Raw genomic sequence first — 19,538 nt, 5'->3', positions numbered from 1 at the left:
TGAGGATTTGATCTTTTTCTCTCTTTAAATAATCTAAAAATAGATACAAGGCGCATAATATCTTTTTGGGGATGCTCATAAATCTCAAAACACAGGGAGGATAGATGGTCTCTCACCAACTCACCTGAAACTGAACTATCAGGAAAGATTGTGCAAGGTTTGCAGCTGCTTTAATATTTTGAAAAGGACTTAAATACTATCAGCAAAATGTGTAGGAATATCATAATCCTTTGGTTGGTTGGCTAAGTCAGCTGCACGTTGACTAGGAATCAGCTGGGAATAGTTTTGACACCTGAGGACATTTCTTTAAAAGAAATAACTGAGAATGTGACATCTGATTTTTTTTCAGTAGCATTTCTAGAGCATCACTATAGGAATGGCCTTCACAGGTGACTAAAATAAGCTAAATAGTTATTTCATTTTTTCACATCACTGGGCTAGTCAGAACATGTTCTTTTTAAGAAATTATGTAAGGAAATGCACAGAATATTTTGAAATAAATAAAAATAAAAAAAGAAACCTGTTTTGTACAGCCAAATAGTTTTGCCAGATACTCATCAGAGAAAACAACCTTCTCTACATTTTGAGGAACCCAGAGGAAAAGATCCTTTCTCTTACAAATCTGAGGATATGTATAAATTACAAATATGTGCAGGTCTGCACAAAGCATATCTTGTTTAAAACTTACTGAGTCCAGCAAGTTGAGTTGGAACAGAGACAGGGAGCATGGCTTGCCTTAGCACTGTACATTGTAATCTGTGGGAGGGGGAAAAAAATCTAGGCAAAATGTATGTTCTTCATGTCCAGAGTGCAGTTTTTAATAGATTGATCTTAATTTTCACAGATTACTCAAAAAAGCTCTCTGGGGGCTGCTTTTCTACATAAACAACTGAATTAATTTTCTTTGGACTTTGACAGAAGCTGATCTGTGAGCAGAGGCTAAGCCTGGAAAATGTTACAACTAGCAGGTTCAAATTTAAAGAAATATGAATGTAAAAAGGAAACGATTATGCAGCTGCTTCCACATCTGCTGTGATCTATGAGGAATTACTGTATCTTATAAGATCAACTTTGTGTACTGTTATGTCATCTGAATATTTTTGCTGAAATCAAAGTAGTCTTATATATTGACACCCTGAGAAGGAATCTTCTCAGCTGGAATACATAGAGCACATTTTGTAATAGATGTTAACCTTTAAAAACATGATACCCAGCATTTTTGAATGACTTCAGTTGTTATTCCCTTTACTAGATATAATATCAGAGGAACAGCGATAGGTGATAGAATAATGAGGTAATTAATTATTTTATTCCTCCCCTCCTCCTTTTTATTGCCATATATTGGATTTCTTAGGTTCTTGTTTTTCTTATCTAACTGGCATTTTAAGAATTGCTGTACTTCAATTGCTATGAATTACAGAGCATATTGCTTGAGTTATATTTAGCTGCATGTGTTGCATGGAAATTGAAAAGAAATGGCAGTGTATACATTTAACAACCTATTAACCTGTTTACTGTGTGCCATAGAAATTAATGGAGTTTGAAAAGTGTGTAGTTTGTGAAAAGAAATACCTTGTTTTTTTTTTAATGTAGCTGCTGAGGAACGAGTTATATTTGCATGTGCCACTGCTGAGTTGCTTTGTCTGGTAGTAGAGAACATCCAGTTCTAGGCAAAAATATAAAAATACGTGTATCAAAGACTATTTATATTTGTCTGAAAAAGGTTATGGAACTGAGCACAATTATTAGAGCTGTATTTGGCAATCCATATCGAGCAAGACACGTGCTGGATCTTAGACCATACTTCATTTAATGAAGTTAAATGAAAAAGTCACTTGATCTCGTATTCTTCACTGAAATACTTGAGTGAAGCTGTAAGAACATATAAGGCAATTTGGGTAATTGTGTCTGGCCACATGCCATAAGAAGGAGAAACTCTACTGTGATTGAAGTCCAAGGCCATATACAGGGGAAATGGCACAGAGTCACTCCACTGACGAGAATTAACATCTTGGCCTTGTGTGCCTGGAAGGGCAAAGACTCAGGATGTGCTTCATAAAGACTTACCTTGAGTCCTATATTTTAAATGCCTACAGGAAAATAGTGCAGATGTGTAATTCTTTGTCTTATATTTCCATCTTAGCTGCAATTGGAATACCTGGATTTAACTCGTCAACTTTCTTAGAGGTTCGGGAATCTGTGTCCTTTTTGTACTTTAAATTTCACAATAAGCATTCTTTAAACATGCTTGCCATGGAGTTCTTCAGCTCTTCAGCACAGCCCAGGGGGACATTTATTTCATATTGCTATGAATTTAATATAAAGTGAATGATGCATCCAGCATACAATTTTTTTATCAGTGTTTTTTTTTCCTTTCTAATTTTCATTGTCATTTGGCAGCATATCAGGTGAAAACTTAAAAATGTTTTGGAGCTGAGAATAATTGAAACATTGTTTGTGTTTGAAGGCTGGGAAATGATCTAGGAGTGAGCGACAGTAAACATTTCTTTTTATATGATCAGCAGTGAAATAACTTGGGCTTTAGGTTACTGTCAATGTGCTGTTAACATGATGGGTTTGCCTTTGTTTTTGAATTATCTCAACGCTTGAAATTTGACAGCAGTAGTAAATCTCTTCCATAGGTTCAGAGGCTTCTAAAAGAAGATGGTTATTTGGTAATTAATGTCAGAAATATGATAAAGTCTTGGTATTTAGAAGAGGGATCTATTTTAATATGGTGGTTGTGGGTTAACTGCAGCAGGCAGCTCAGCCCCACACGGCTCCAGGATCACTCTCCCCCAGGGAGGGAGAAAAATTGCAAGAGAAGCCATGGGTTGGGGTGCAGACCAGGACAATGGCTCATTAATTAGTCATCTTCCTGAGCCAGCTTTGACTTTGGTGATGATAGCCAGCTTGTTACAACAAGCCTTTGGAATTCTTGGGCAGGAGCATCGGACCTGGCAAGTGGATTCCTTTACAAGATCAACGAAGAAAAGGCAGAGCTTGATTAAGGGTTTGCTGTACTGGTCTAGATACACACACACACACTCACAAAATATTATTAGAAACACAGAATATACTGAGTTGGAAGGACCCACAAGGATTATTGAGTCCAACTCCTGGCCCTGCACAGGACAAGCCCAGGTATCACACCCTGTGCCTGAGAGTGTTGTCCAAATGAACAAAAGGCATTGGAGAAATAGGATCTAAATTAATGGATATAAGCCTCAGGTTCCCTGCAATTGTTTTGGACAGGGAAAATAGTTCAAACAAGAAGATGGCAACAGCATGGGAAAAAAATAATATCTTGAAAGAGCACAGGAGAAGGAACCAGGGCTTGTGGTAGGCACTGGTCTGGTGGGAGGTGTCCCTGCCCCTGGCAGGGCATTGGAACCAGGTGATCTTTAAGGTCCCTCCAAGCCAAAGCAGCCTGCCAGGAAAAAGACAGTTTGTCTGTGTGAAAGTAAATTTGGAAACTTCAGAAGCAGCAAAAAGCCTTAATACTGGAGGAATCAATACTGAGCTCAGCACTCAATGCAGAGCTGAGACAAGAAGGATGGGAAAAGGAAGCAGGTGGACATGAGCCTTGCATCCAGCTCTGCAGCCCAGCTCAGGGGATGGTCGGTCTGGGATAATGGGGTTTGGAAGAAGCAGGATTATCTGGGGTACCAGATTAATTTTATGGCAGCCACTGCATTATTGTCCTTTAACAAGCTAGTTATTTAACTGTGCAAATTGTACAGATTTTTGTATAAAAAAATATCCTCATTACACTTCAGAAGTTCTAAACGTACGGAAAATACCCTATGTGACAATTTAGTTACTTTAGGGCTTAACTTCCATTTCTCTCCATATATAGCTGTGCATCAGTCTGCATCACAAGATTTTTGTGGGGTTTTTGTTGTTGCTGCTGTTTGTAACCTATGTTTAACTGAAAAAAAAATAACGGCTTCACTTCTAAATCCCCATTCCCCTCATCTCGGGCTTCATTTAAACGGGCTTTTGATAATTAATATTTGCAATTGACTTTGAAGACTTCAAACCTGGCTGATCATAATGGGAAAAGCAGTGAACACATACTACAGCTGTACCCATTGATGGAAGCTGGCTGTGCATAAACCTCCTTGTCTGACATTTTGTGCTTGGAAGAGCACACAGTTTGGAAGGGAAGCAGCAGCTCCCGGTCAGGCTTAGCTTAAGCTGAACTCTAGAACAGAACAAATTGCACAGCAAGCTTCTGTATCCATTGATGCTCCAAGTGGCTAGGCTGCTATCTAAATTCGTGTTGGCACAGACAGGAATTGCTTACCACAAATACAAATGGAAATTAAAACACCATGAAAACAGTTATGCTGGATTTTTAACATTTTCTGTGCGCGCGCGCCAAAAAAAAAAAAATGTATAGGAAATCTGTAGTCATGAAAAAGTAATACCTCTCAGGGGGAATCCTTTTTCCTGTAATGTTCTTTGTTCTGAAAAGCCATTAGGTTGGGCTCATATTTATCTTTTCTGGAGCAGACTTGCCTCTGCCAGGTGTCTGCTTTTTGCAGTGTGTTGTTAGAGGGCTCCATACAACAGTCTCACAGTCAGAGCCGTGTGTGCTTGGCTGCATTCTCCCTGTTGAAGGTAATCATCCCCTTTACAAGACAAATAAATGTAAATCCAGTCAGGCATTTTACAATAAGGCCCAAAAATCAGGATTTTAAATTCAGAGCTCAATTTAGTTGGAAGACAGCTTTTACCAAAAGTTGCTTCTGTGCTTCAGCTTTTATTTAAAAATGTGTGACTCGGAATGCTGAGTAGTATTGAGGGTTTTTTTGAAATGTCTGCATATTCAAGGCCTAGGGGAATTTAGAGGAGGAGATTAATTTTTCTAGAGATGTTTAGATGAAAAAATGTGCAAGAAACTACTCTGCCTTACCAGTTAGTTACTTTAATACCATCTTCTAATCCCAAGACTTGTTACTGCTATCCAGCAAGTCACCCTTCTGAAAGAGCTGGACAAGTCTACTGCTTTGTCAGTCCTAATGATGTTTAACTTCTCAGCTTTTTCACTGCACATCTTTAATTAATTAAAGTGAATAAATACAGCAAAAATACAAATAGCAATCACAAAGGGTCTCACTGTGCTGAAGAGCTGTGTGTGCCCTTTCCAAAGCCGTGGGATCACTGATGGGATTGGTAGCAGAGCAGTTATTACGTGATTCTTGCTCTTACTTTCTCACACAGAACCCATCTTTTTTTACAAGCAAATACAACCCCAAATATGCACAAATAATGGTTTGAAGTTTCTGTAAGTGTTTGATGTAGCCTGTAATGTACATGCCACCCTTTTTCCTTCATGTAGAAGTAAACTGGTGAGGAGAATATTCTGTGATCTTTAAAGCACGGTAGATAAAAAAACATAGGCTTCTTTTTTCCCCCCCCTCTATTGTATGAAGATGTTGTGAAGAACCCTCTTCTTAAATCTATTGAAGTTGAAACTCTCTGTATTATAAGGACTAAAACATACAATGTGTTTATTTAGTGTAGTATAAGAAGGAGGAACCAGAAAATTTCCTAGACAGGAGATTTTGAGGGAATAGAAAACTCTCACCAAGGAAGTAGCAGTAGTCTATTTTCCCTGGGACTGTTTGCTTGGCAGACATCTAAGAAATATATTATAATAAATAGCACAGTGTTAAGTGGATCTATTGGTTAGTGCTTTCAAATCTCTTCTAGTTTCTATTAAAAAAAAGTATTAAAATTTATTTTAAAAGCTTAGCTGTATTATCTGTCTTCGTATGACAGTTTGTGGTTTGTTTGTTTTCATAATAAATCTATATTAATGACTCATTACCTGCATTCATTTTCCTTCTTTGCCTGGCTGTAAGATAGCACTTCACTTTAACTTTTTGGTGCAGCTTTCTTCTGTGGCAAAGATTAAACAAAAGTCTAAGCAGACCACTGGCTGAGAAAATGAGTGATGAGATAGATCTGGTGGGGTTTTTTTCTGGAGTAAAGGACTTGTTGCTGGAGTCTCCAGGATCAGTGACTAAAACACTAGACCACATTACCTGTGAACAAATTCAGGTTACTTTCTGAAAGCAGAATACTCAGGTTCCAAATATATTCTGTTCTGGCTCAGTTTACTTTTTAGGATCATATAAATTCCTGTAGTATTTTGACACCTTGCATTCTGCTAAACTCTGTACCTGGTCCATCTTGAGAGTGACGTTCCCCTTGGATTGTGTTCCGGACTTCAAAGCCCATAGCAACCCTGACAAGGAATGATGGAAGGAAGAGCTGGAATGTGATGGTCTGGTTATAGCTGGAATTATGAGGATCTGCAAACTAAAGAGCTAAACAGGAAAAATTTGGCACCAAGGTTTTTTCACAGATTAATCAAAAAATAGATTCCTGGAATTAAACGTTCACAAAACAAAATATGTAATTTAGCTTTTTTTCCTCTGTCATTCTAGGAAATATTAGCTGCTAACATAAGGGATAGCTGCTGCAGTAATTGATCTCAAACCATCTTTTGCCTCAGTAGGAACTTTTTAAAAGCTGCCTAAATCTTCAGTCTTCTCATACAGAAACAGTGAGGAGAAATACATTGAACAAAATTTTATGGAAAAACCAGATCACTCTGGAAGGCTCACTAGATCCTTAACAATGTTTTAAAATTGAAAACCTTCTGTTCTGGCAAAGGTTTTTCACTTCAGAGCTCTGCTACCTCATCATGGGTGGAGGGATTTCCCTAGCACTGAAGAATAAAATAGCATGTGAATTTTGCCAACAGCTGAAGTTTGTTCTACAGAGGGGGAATAAAACCTGGCATCACTTGACATTCCACTGCCTTGCATGCTATTCTTGTTCTAAGCCAGGATGGAAAAAATTCAACTCTGTAATTTCACATTTGGGATAATGTCGATGTCTGTTTCAAGCTCATGGAGAATGTGTTTGAGTGCCTAATTATTATTTTATAGCCCAGCTCAGTGTTTAGGGGGGGACTCTCAGTGCTGTTCTCTTTGTCTGCACTTTGTAGACGATCCGCTGTCGCCCGAATCCAGGAGCTCTTCAGGAGGAGGAAAGAAAGGAAGGAGATGGAAGAACTGGAAACGCTGAACATCAGACGTCCTTTAATAAAGATGGTTTATAAAGGTCATCGGAACTCCCGGACAATGGTACAAATGCTTTGGCTCCTTTGGGAACTGTCCAGGTTTTAGGGACTGAATCAGTGTAGCTGCTCCATTGATGTGCTTCCCCAAAAAAGGATATTGCAGCGCATTACAAGCACTTTTTCTTCTGCATTCGTTTATAAGGCACATAATTTGCTCTAAATGAAAATTTCAATGAATGTGACTCCTGTCACTGTGCTCAGCATTTAGTGTTCTTGAGTTCAAGACTTTCTCCTCTTGACTTCCTTTGAAATTTTGGGTATTTTTTCTTGACTTCTTTTTCATTTTGTCTGTCATCTTAAATGGTATAAAGCGTGCCTACCTTCCAAATTATGATTTAATCCTCACTTTCCCTTCCAAGCTCTTTAAATTTGAAGATTAAATAATAATTTTGAACAGCTTGGAAGGGAAAGTGAGAATTAAATCATAGTTTTGAAGAGCCTTGACATCTCTGAATTTAAAAAAGGAACTAGTGCCAGTTATTAAATCACAACCTGGCTACCAGATACTTGGTCTTTTTCATACAAAATACCGCGTTTTAAGAAAAATGCAACTAACTGTGTTTGTAAAGCGACGGTGCATGAAAAACAAATGCAGTTTTCCTTGCTATTTCTTGTTTTGCTTTTTACAGTGATTTGAAGCTGTGAAGTTCTGAGTACTAGGTGGTGTTCTGTAGAAGTAGCTGGTGTGTTATTTTGCAGATGATCTGACGAGTTCCCCCAACCTCCGAAAGTGATTTTCTAGAGTTTGTATGAATAGCTTTGATTACACTGGGGAAAATGCTTCAATAAATGCATATTTCAGGCTATGTAAGCAACAGGGCTTAGAATAAACTTTGATTAATGACAAGGAGTTTTGCACTGTATTTCAGAAATCAATCTTAATTGCTCAAACCCCCATTAATTTAAATGTCCCAGCACGAAGCACTTTGTAGTTCAGAGATGTTAAAGGTGAGCTCATCTAAGGGGTCTTAATTCAATCTCCATCTGCATATGTGTTATTATATAGACGGTTTCACAGATTTTGTTGTTTAGTTTCTTTGGGTTTTGTGTTGGTCATTTTGCTTTTGTTTCACATGAGCACCTATGACAAGGAACACACAACGAAAGACAATGTGATGTTCCCTGTTGGTCTCTATGGTCTCAAACTCCATTTTGATTTATTCTTCTGAGTGATCCCCTCTTTCCTGCAAGGCAAGGATTGATGACATTTCCCTTCCAATATACATAGTGAATTAAGATTGTGCAGGCAAATTGAATAATTCTGATAGTTCCTTACTTTTGAGAATTTAATTTGGTAATCTTAAATTTTTTTTTAAATAAGCATGTTCAAGTGTAAGTCTTGCATTGTCAGAAAGCAAAAGATAAGTACTGTTATACTGATCTTTGCTTGCATCATTTGTGGGGTTGGAATGTTTCTATAATCTTATTTTTTTATACATATGACATTCTTCCTTTAATCCACTTTTCCTAAGTCCAGAGTCCCCCTTTTAAAGTGTGGACTTTAAAGTAACTTTTCTTCAGTGGAGCATCTGAGTGTAAAGGATAAATGGGATAAGTTGTGTATTCGTACACTAGAAGTGAGTGTGTATATGAGTTTGAAAAAAACTCCAAAATTTTTAAATGTGAATTTCAATTCTGTTCATTTCTGTGATGCTAAAATTGAATTTTTTTAATATTAGAAAGGTAAAATCAGCAGTTACATAAAAGAATACAAATTAAACAGGAAGAGGTCATAACTGAAAATTAAAATATAAAGTTATTTATTATTGGGGATAATTTAGATGTAACAGGATAATGAAAATATGTACTAAGAGGAGCTATAAGACAAAAGCTGCCAAAAGTTGATATATTGAAATTCACTACAGAATTCAGGAATGCAGTTTCTCTGGCCTATTTTTAGACATCAGGATGACTTTATTGCACTGCCTGCAATCACTGGTACATATTCTGTAGACAAAGATCTACCAAGCCTGAAATTTAAAACTGGATATACTTGTGCTGGAAATAAAGTACATATTTTTAACAGCATTAAGGATTCAACTTACTAGTGATTCTGTATCAAGATAGCTGAGGCAAAACACAGGGCAAGGCAACGTCCCTGTCCTTTTCTTCAGTGCATTTTCTGAGGAAACTGCAAAAAGAAATATAAGGATACAGGCACTGCCTTCTTTAGAGCTTTATTACAAGGCATTACTTGGAAAATAATTCATAGTAGAATCCTGTGTAAACAGTCTCAAATGCAAAATTCTGTCCCTTATACCAGTGTTATTCTTAAACACCAAAGTAGACTTTGAACACTGGAACTCACCTGTGTGAACTCTGAAAGCTGCTGCACTGGGAACTTCTGTCCACACAGAAATGCAAACTTGCCCAGTGTGTGTCAATTTAAAGAGTTTGTAGGAGGCACTGGGAACTCTTCAAACAACGATCCTGCACACAAGACAACACTTCAACCCTCCAGGCTCTTTCCTCCTGCACAAACATGAGACTGTTGTGGAGCTCAGAGCTCACATCTCGTGGCTGAGTGTTTTGGCTGTTGTTGAAGCAATGTCCCCTCTCCCTCTGCCACCCCCTCCACCCTCTCACCCTGTACGTGACACAGTTGCATATATTCAACAATGGTTATTTTGAAATCCTGCTCTGAGTAAAACCAGAAGTGATTTCTGAAGAAGATTCTTACTATTAGTGAGGGAAGTGACCCATTTTTGTTTGTTCAGATGAATTGCTGGGCATCATTTGGGTTACAACTTTTTATGAAGGGAGGGCAAGAGAGGCCTTGGCACTGAAAGATCACTCTACATTTAGCAAACCTAAGAGTTGTTTCTTGGAAAAAAAATATTCTAGGGTGGCTTTTTTTGGCTCAGAAATTGAATAAGCCACATTCTTTCAGGCTGTGATCATAAGGGTATCTTGAAAGTAGCAGGTGTAGCATAGTATCAACATTATATTTCAAGGAAACAGATATCTGATACTACCACCGTTTTTCCTGGCTTGCAATTTCCATCATTTCCATTCTGATGCTGCTCTGTTTCATGGCACAGAGGCTGCTTCAGCTGCTGTCAGTCCCAAAACTCCTGAGATTGCAGATCTCTGAAACGCTCAAGGAGTAGTAAATACACAATTAGTAAATACACAGTTAGTAAATACACAGTTAGTAAATACACAATTAGTAAATACACAGTTAGTAAATACACAATTAGTAAATACACAGTTAGTAAATACACAGTTAGTAAATACACAGTTAGTAAATACACAGTTAGTAAATACACAATTAGTAAATACACAGTTAGTAAATACACAGTTAGTAAATACACAGTTAATAGATACTACATTTACCACACAATTAATTACTTATAAATAACATTTAAGAAATATAAATAGTATAGTTAATATAAATGTGTGAATCCATACCAAAGTATAACTCATATTTATAAGTTATTATCAGAGAATAATGTTATTCTTATAATACTATGGCAATGCCACATTTCAGGGATAGGGATGGGAACAAAGGGGGGGGGAAAGTGTAATTTATTGACTCCCTTGTCTCCCAAAGACTTTTGCAAGTCAAGTACATGTCAAGTTAGTTGTCTTGTCATTGACTATCTCTTCTGTTTTGTTTAATTCTCAGAGTAAGGGACAAGACAGTCTGGCCATCACAGCATTGTCAGCAAAAGTGTGCCCAGAACAACCAGGCTGATGAGCCCAGGAATATCTTACAGAGCTCAAGAGCCCTTCACAAAAGGAAAGGGAAATAGATTATGTAATAAATCATTATATAGTATAGTAGCCTGGAGCATGAGTGTAGTGTTTCCTAAAACCCCGGGATCTGGTTTTCTGGAAGGCTTCCCAAGGCCCTTGGACCTTTCTCCAGTCCCTTCAGTCAGTGGCACATCCAGCCCAGTTGTGTTCACCCACAGATGAGCACACTTTAAATCACAGTTCTGTGTTTGTGAATTGCCTCCCAGATTTTCTGGTTTATGAAAAATTCTCGAGTAATTTGTGCATTCTTCATGCAGAAATGATTACCATGTTATTCTCAGACTCTACAATTTCCTTCTTCAGATGTTCTCTAATCAGAGAAGCCTCCCTTGAATGTTTAATTACAGCCAGTTCTAATCCAGGGTCAAACTACTGCATTAACAATAACATTATAGAGGATTTAGCTCTAGGCCAAACCCAAATATCACCCAATTATAATTTCTGACAGGTGACTTAAGAATTAATATAGTTTGTGTGATGCCAGTCTAGTCAGTGCAAAGTAAAATTCCATAAACTGGCCCAAGGTGCTGGAATGACCTTCAGTGTGAACTGTGGGCCCTCAAACAACTCACTGCCTTTGCAAGATCAGTTTTAGCTCACTCTCTAAATTTATACACAGCAATATGTGTCATTTAAAAAAAAAAATAAATTTGAAATAATAAATAGTCCTCGTTGGCCATGTACTCTTTGCTGATATCATGGGGACACTTCTGATAAGGAGACAAATGTTAGCCAGATCATTCCAAACATTTTGCTCAAATGCATCAACAAAGTAATGATAGGAACAACTGTGTGCTGTGTCATGAAAACTGGGATATTATTGGTTCCACTTGCAGGGAGAGATGCTTCTGCTTTCATCTGCTGTTACTGTAATAGCTGAAGGATCACTTCAACCTGGATGCCTTCAATGTTCAGTGATTTTTATAACTTGAATTTTGGCATTGGGTTAAGAGGTCTTAGTTTTTATCTTATTTATTATAGAGGGGGGAGGAGGAAAAAATCCTTAAGTTTGATTTCATGAGCCTGTTTTATCTGTCAGACCCAGTTAACTCCCACCATCCAGTTTTCATAAATCCACCCAGGGATTAGCCTGTCACACACTTTAACTCACCAAACTCTTCCTGAAAACTGTTTCACATACCCCTGTCTCCAGTATCATTCCTGTCACTTTAGAAAGTGGCAGAGCTGACAATTATTTTCAAACTGCTCAATCTGCCCTAACCCTTTTCCTTTTCCTTTTCCTTTTCCCTTTTCCTTTTCCTTTTCCTTTTCCTTTTCCTTTTCCTTTTCCTTTTCCTTTTCCTTTTCCTTTTCCTTTTCCTTTTCCTTTTCCTTTTCCTTTTCCTTTTCCTTTTCCTTTCCCTTTCCCTTTCCCTTTCCCTTTCCCTTTTTCCTTTTTCCTTTTTCCTTTTTCCTTTTTCCTTTTTCCTTTTTCCTTTTTCCTTTTTCCTTTTTCCTTCCTTTTTCCTTTTCCCTTTTTCCTTCCTTTTTCCTTTTTCCTTTTTCTTTTTCCTTATTCTTTTTCTTTTTTTTTCTGTTAGCAGCTACTTTGCTCTGGAGACCTATAACCTTCTGAAATTTCTTTTTTTCCCAACCATTCTTCTTTAAACGTTTCCTTTAAATTTTCTTAAATCTCATTTCTGCATATGCAGGGCTCTTCCTTCAGCAGCAGTGGTACTGCAGAAATGGGAGCCCGCTCTGAGCTTTTCACTGGATAGTCTTACAAAGTCATTTTTGTTTTTATTGCAGATAAAGGAAGCCAACTTTTGGGGATCTAGCTTTGTCATGAGTGGTTCAGACTGTGGCCATATTTTTATATGGGACCGACACACTGCTGAGCATCTCATGCTGCTGGAAGCTGATAATCACGTGGTGAACTGTCTTCAGCCTCATCCCTTTGACCCAAGTAAGATCCTGATTTTTCACACTCTGCATCTGTAGTGTAGAGCATTTTAAAGCTCACTCCTAAACTCTGTGCTCAATAGAGAATTGCAAAGATTAATGAACTATTGTTCATTTTTTCCCGTGTAAATTAGATAATACTGCTTTTAATTTTGCCTCTTGCTAAAGGACCTTTGGCCCTTAAACCCCTCCTTACTCAATAATGTATTGAAATGAAGCTATTACTGACGTAGTATTTATAGGAGTATTGTCAGATGTAACAAGAAGAATCTCCATTTCTTGCTGCCCTCAGTATATCAAATGTTTTCCATGACACTAATGAGGGAAACGTGGGGTCACTGAAATGCCAGCAACACTTTGGGAATTTATATTGGAATCTGGTCTCTGCTTGGCTCTATTAAAAAAAATTGAGTGAAGTGGGTGTCTCCATCTCACTGGCTTTGTGAGATTAGAAGAATTTAATAAAATTCATAGAAATTCTATTAATTTATATTTAGAGGAAAATATTTATTGGAAAGATGGACTAAAGCAGTAGAAGGAATCACATGTAGCTGGAAAATCTGAACCATTCTGTAGCCTCTGACACAGTCAGAGAAAGTATTGTGTTATTTCTTCTTTCATAGTTTACATGGCTGTATAGGAACAGTCAGCTATAAATAAATTAGCAAATAAAGCTGTTTTATAATGATACCAAAAGAGGCTGAGGGTTTTTTGGACAGTTTGGGGAAACATGGAATATTGCCCTACATTGGATAAGCCTTGAACTTTTAAATTTTTAGTTGCAATTGAGTTCCTGGACATGTCCTGAGTGTGTGGCTGGGTTGGATACTTCCTTTGGAAGCACCTTTCCAAGTGCCCTCATTGTTTTGCTCATTTCTTGCTGGAGTGCAACTCTCCCCCTGTCACAGACTGAAAATGTAATGAAGAGGTCAATCTCCTTCTAGGACAGTTAATCTTGTACAGTTTTCCAGCTACTGAGATGTTTCTATGGAATTTTAATTCCTGTAGTGGTTTTTGTGCAATGACCTAGAGAATGTTCTGCAACTTTTTGTTTTTCGTATTTTAATAAGTGCTTATAAGAACATCCATTGCATCTTCATATTTAAATATAAAATAAATTTACATGAAATACACTGAAATTATCAAATGTCAAAATACATTTGAAATTATCTTGGTTCTGCCTTTGTATCTGGGTCTGTGAATCCTAAGGCTTTATTATTAATGTATGTAATGTATTATCAGACCGTCAGCAGAAATGCTTTAGTAGTGGCTGGGTTTGTTCTTACTTTCTGCTTCTATCTTTTGCACAGTCTGGTGCTTTTGTAATTTAAAAAAGAGGGCTGTTGATGTTTGCATGTGTTTTCTTCATGTAATTCATAACACACACAAGAATTACTCTTACTCACTTCCAGTTCTGGCCTCTTCGGGTATCGATTATGATATAAAAATCTGGTCACCATTGGAAGAATCCAAGATTTTTAACAGAAAACTTGCAGATGAGGTAAGAACCTTTCCTCCTTTTTCATAGTAATGTTGCATCTTCTAAGGCTATAAAAGCCTTTGGTACATATTACTGATATTGAATTAGCAGAGTTACTTATTGCTCAACAAATGAGCTACAAATAAAAAGCTGCCCTTTAGAATAGTTAACTTTCACATCCTTGGCAGCACACAGAGGCACTTTGCATTTCATCAGCTCTCCTAGAAATGTATTATGTACAGGGAAGAAGTGAACAGGCAGATACAGAAGGAAAACTGGCAGGAATTAATAAATTAAGGTACTGTAGTGCCTGTTTCTAAACAAATAAATGAAGGGAAAACTGAAGGAAATAAACTGAAGGAAATACACTGCTATACAGGAGAACAGAGAGTGCAAAAATCAATCCTCTTAGATGTTCAGTGGGATAAAGGGGAGTTAAGGTTAAGATTGCAAATTGGGAACTTCCTGGAATAAAGCAAACATTGCAAGCCCAACCAGTTATAAAAGTCTGTCTGTATGTGAAGTTATGTAACACATTGTTTTTGTGCCCTCAGAGCAATAACTGTATATAGCAACTGGCCTGGGGTGATCATATAGCTGAGTGCTGAATAATCATATCAGTGGCTTACATAACATAATTTATTAAAATATTATGTGTTTTTCTGTAACTAATAGTACAGGACAGATTTGGTTGTGGGGTGGCTAGTTTGGGGTATTTCTGTGAAATCTCTTGGGCAGCAGGGATATAGTAGAGGGGGGGGTTCTAATTGTTATAGATGATATATATATTGTTATTAGTGCTATACATATTTTAAACAGAAACCCACAACCCTTAGTCACAATTCTACATTCCCTGAAAAAAACCCCAAACCATCCACTTATGGGTTTTGAACCTTTCCCATTCTTTTAGCAGCAGCAGTAACACTGAGTGAAGCGACACTTCTTTGTAATGTTGTGTGACAGCTTTAGTATGTGATGTGCTTTGGAGCCTTTGGGGCTTAGAAATATTGCTAAACATAAATGTCTGCTAAAAGGAGTTAATGTACTGTCATTTCTGTCATTTGATTTTTAATAATAACGAAACATTTAAAGATTTGATTATTTTTTTCTTTACTAAAAATTGTAGAACTTTCAGAAAAGTCGACTGCAGTGTGGTTTGTAATTTGACATGTTTTTTGTAGTTTAATTTAATCCCTGTATTGAAAAACTTATGTAGAGTACAGGAGATGTTTGTGGCAGTAAAATAGTTTTCAGCATGTTAAGATTAGCTAGAGTAAATGTGGAACATACCTAAACTGAATTTTCCATGGAAGGGAAGACCTAGGTAGAAGGTGTTGTGTTTGGGGAAACTGAGAGAGGCCGTGACCTCAGTGAATAGGAAAAGACAGCAGAGAATAGAGAATATTTTCTCTGAATAGAGAAAAAGCATCAGAAGGAGGTTGTCAGGGGTGTTACTGATGATGCACTGGAGAAATAGGGGGTGAAAGAGGAAAAAATGGCTTCCTGCTGCCTTCTCAGCTTGCTTCTGTTAGGGAGTGATCAGCTGTGCAAAGTGCCTGGTGAACAGCTGAGAATGACAGGGAAGAGGTGATTTGGTTTGGCTGGGAGAAGGGCACTGCAAACATTTGCAAGAGCTTGTTCCTTACAAGAGGAACAGGCTTGGAGAAGGAGCCTCAAGGAGAAAAAGAAATGCATTATTTTCCTGTCTTACAGCAGCTGATCTGGGAGGAAGGACTGAATAACAGGCAGAACTTGTCTCCACCTAAAGAAACTCTTGTGCTTAGTGATAAATGAAAGAACATGGTCAAAAAGCTGAGAGACCAGCAACAGTGTGGGATTAGAACTCAATGGGGAAAAAAGAAGGATGGTAAGGAAGTACCATGAGGAAGGAATGAGGCAAGAGAGCTATAAGTATTCATTAGTGGATTTTTTTTCCCTTTAAACTAAGACAGCAGGAACTGGCTCTTTCAAGTAATTTAGAGGCAAGCTGTAGATCTGTTTAGAAAGAATTATGGAGCTGAAGAATGTTCCAGAACTGGGATAGAAAATTGCTTGTGTTCCTTGGATTTTCTCCAAAAGTTTCAAGCAGCATGAAGGTAGGAGTTTAGGGTAACCTCAGCTCTTTTTCCTTCCCACATTCTTGGCCAGAGCTGGTGCTGGAACTTGTTCTCTCCAACAGTTGCCATCTGGAACAGCACTTTCTCTCATCACTCTGCTTTACTTCATGCAAGAACTCATTTCAGAAGTTTTTCTCAGATATCTACTGTGCGTGTGGACAATGAATGATGATCTTACTAGAATGTTCTTTAGACAGACAGACACTGTAGGCAGAGTCCACTGTCTGGCTTTTCTCACCATATACAGTTAAAGTAACTGTATTCAATAGTAATTATTAAAATATTGGTCCCTTATTGTAATTTTGGCTTTTGCATAGGAGCTTTGTATCTACAAACCCATACTGATGCAGTACAATTTTGTGTTTATTTCTGGTGCTGTTTTTTTGTCCTTCCCTGCCTCCAGGTTATAACCCGTAATGAACTAATGCTGGAAGAGACCAGAAACACTATTACTGTTCCAGCTTCTTTCATGCTACGAATGTTGGCTTCGTTGAATCACATAAGAGCAGGTGAGAGACTCCTGAACAGCTCTCCCATGACACTGGTCTGTGAAATAGCAGATGGACTGGAGAATCATCAAGACCTTCAGCTGTCTGTGGCTATGCTTGGGGCTGGTGAAAAGATTCAAGGGTTGTTCACGGTTCTCTTAATAGAAGTGCTTAGGTATTGCTTCTTGGTGTGAGGCTTGCAACATTCTTGTAGCTGTTTTTACCTCAAAACAAAGATCAAAATGTATTTTTAGATATTCACCACGCTATCCATCCTGACAGAGCTGCTGACAGACCTGTAGGTGAAGGTGACTGCAGATATTGAATATGGGCAGTCTCTTTGGAATAAAACACCAAAAGAACTGCCCAACACTTGATTCTACAACAATTTCAGCAGAACTCTGTGTTATGGCTGAGTGGAGTGTTTCTTAACCTGACAGTGGATGTTGTTTGAGGGACTGATGTTGATCCAGTCGTGTTGCCTCGCACGTTTCTGTATTTGCCCTTTTCTAAACATGCACATCCAAAGGTACTTTTTCTGATGCATTCAGTGACAGACAGTGATCCCCCAGTTTCTGGAGTATTCAGATTTCTAACTGCAGCTATTCTAGTGTCAGTTCCCCAGAACAGCACTTCAGTCCCTTGTACTCACCATCTCATTTTAATGTTTCGCTTGCATTCATCTTGCCTGTGCTGACAGCCAGTCAGCAGCTACAAGCTTTTTCCTTCTGTACACAAATTTCCCTTTTATGCCTGGAAATCCTTTAGGGCTTTTCTCCTCTTCTCCTTTCTTGTGGCATCATTCCTACCCACTCTCTGCTTGTCAGTCCACACAGACTTTCTTCTACCGTATAACCCACAGCCACTGCCCATTCTGTAACAGCCCAGGGAGGCAGTATTTTATAGTTACCAGAAAAAGACAATTTTGCAAGTTCTCTTTACTAAGTCTCTGTGTTTTACAGATCGATTGGAAGGTGACAGATCAGAAGGATCTGGTCAGGAGAACGAAAATGAAGACGAAGAGTAACTGGCAGTTGTGTGCGAGCACCGAGACATCAGTGGAATTTGTATAAGACATTAATTATATTTTTCCTTACAGAGCTTTAGTGCAATTCTAAGGTATTGCTTTTGGATAACCTAACCTTTTGTTTTTTGAATGACTGTGTGCATGACTTGGGGAGAGTGTGCAAGTTAAAATAAGCAAAAATGTTTTTCAAACGTTTTGCCATGTATGAGGGGTGCTAGAAGATGCAAAGTGCAATATTTTCCTTAACCTGCAAATGTGGGAGCTTGGATCAATGTTTTAAAGTAACTTTCATTATAGTAAAAACGTTGGTTCAAATAAATTTCTATACCTGCTGTTTGCATGTTTGTTGCTTTCTAATTAAAAGATTTGGTTGTTTTAAGTAGTTCTGTGGTTTTTTCTATGCAATTTATCACCTTGTAACTATAACCCCATTACTGCCTTCATTTGCATTCTTTCTTACCATGTTTGTGGAGTGACAAATACAGTTATTTCTTATAGTGAGCACTGGGATTCTCTGTGACTTTGGGACCCCATATCTCTTGGTTCTTGCACTTCCACAGGCAACCCACATATCTGTAGGCAAAATCCATCAGTTTTATGGTGCCACTTCCCATTCTCCAGGCTTGAATCTGTAATGCTGGTGAAATAGTTGCATTTCACTGACCTGTGAGTTTCCATTCTTTGCAACATCAGCAGATATATCTTCATTTCCACTGGATTTAGGAAAGGCTAAATGAAGCGCAAAGGAACGTGAATTTGAAAGTTCCCATGCATTGCTTCATAGGAGTAATTACTTGGGAAGGAATATTATTTGGGAATTTCCCAATTATTTGGGAAGGAAGGTAGTTCAGTCTGCATAACAGGCTTTCCCCTTTCTCCATACGTTTTTGGATGGCAATGGGGAAGAGCAAGTGAAGGAAGGAAGGTGGAGCAGTGGAGAGTGGTTTGCTCAGTGCTTATTGCCAAAGATGGCAGACACTGAGAGGCTCCTTTGGGGATTACAGAATGCTGGGGAGAATTCTAAATCAGGGGGATGAGGGTACTGGAGGCTTTATTTTGTCGTTAAAATACACATTCATCACACAGCCTTGACAAACTTTGCTTACCTCAACAAAAAGAATTCCCCACACTAAATGAAAAAGAACATTAGCACAACTTTCTGATGTCCTGATTCACAGTGCAGGCAGGCTGAAGGGATGTGGGGAAGGGGTATAAAGCACAGAAGTAGAGGGAGGTGGGAACACTAAAACAATTGGAAGAGATGAAGAGGAATTTGTGAGGGAGGAGAAGTGGGAATTAACATGGAACTCAGCCACCAGTAACAGTGAAGATACTTGGGCAAGGGAAGAATAACATGAGGGGAGAGGAAAAGTGTGAGGAGATGGATGAGGGTGAGTGGGGTGGGTTGGTTTGTTTGTTATTTCAAAGGAGAAGAGAAGAAATTACTGAGGAAGAGCAAAGTATAGAAGCCTTGAAAGTGACCCAGTGAAGAAAATTTAGAGAAGGAGAAGAAAACTGTTGGGAAAAGAAGTTTTTGGAGGCAGGAGGTGCTGAGAAGAATGGCTGTCTAAAAACACTGGAGCCCTGTGGAAAACAGGGAACT

At 38.2% G+C, this 19,538-nt stretch overlaps 1 protein-coding gene and 1 long non-coding RNA gene across 8 annotated transcripts in view; one reads left to right on the top strand and one right to left on the bottom strand.

Annotated features, from left to right (window-relative positions):
• DCAF6 (DDB1 and CUL4 associated factor 6) overlaps positions 1 to 18,317 on the top strand; it is an 81,479-nt gene extending 63,162 nt beyond the window's left edge. For 4 of the 7 annotated variants that reach the window (XM_032680366.1, XM_032680364.1, XM_032680362.1 and 1 more), the window contains 6 exons: positions 1,253 to 1,294; positions 7,028 to 7,166; positions 12,671 to 12,827; positions 14,236 to 14,324; positions 16,824 to 16,929; positions 17,871 to 18,317. In XM_032680366.1, coding sequence (XP_032536257.1) covers positions 1,253 to 1,294; positions 7,028 to 7,166; positions 12,671 to 12,827; positions 14,236 to 14,324; positions 16,824 to 16,929; positions 17,871 to 17,935 — 598 coding nt within the window. In that variant the 3' untranslated portion in view covers positions 17,936 to 18,317. The remainder of the gene's footprint in view (positions 1 to 1,252; positions 1,295 to 7,027; positions 7,167 to 12,670; positions 12,828 to 14,235; positions 14,325 to 16,823; positions 16,930 to 17,870) is intronic. The other 3 variants (XM_032680368.1, XM_032680369.1, XM_032680363.1) reach the window with 1 other exon arrangement.
• LOC116783101 overlaps positions 15,023 to 19,538 on the bottom strand; it is a 28,090-nt gene continuing 23,574 nt past the window's right edge. Inside the window, exon 5 of the long non-coding RNA XR_004355471.1 lies at positions 15,023 to 18,557. This is a non-coding gene — a long non-coding RNA (uncharacterized LOC116783101). The remainder of the gene's footprint in view (positions 18,558 to 19,538) is intronic.

The sequence above is a fragment of the Chiroxiphia lanceolata genome, chromosome 2 (genome assembly GCF_009829145.1).
Source record: "Chiroxiphia lanceolata isolate bChiLan1 chromosome 2, bChiLan1.pri, whole genome shotgun sequence".
In the NCBI taxonomy this organism is placed as follows: Eukaryota; Metazoa; Chordata; class Aves; order Passeriformes; family Pipridae; genus Chiroxiphia; species Chiroxiphia lanceolata.
The sequence above is the reverse complement of the archived record's forward strand: the minus strand, read 5'-3'. Positions and strand labels throughout refer to the sequence as shown.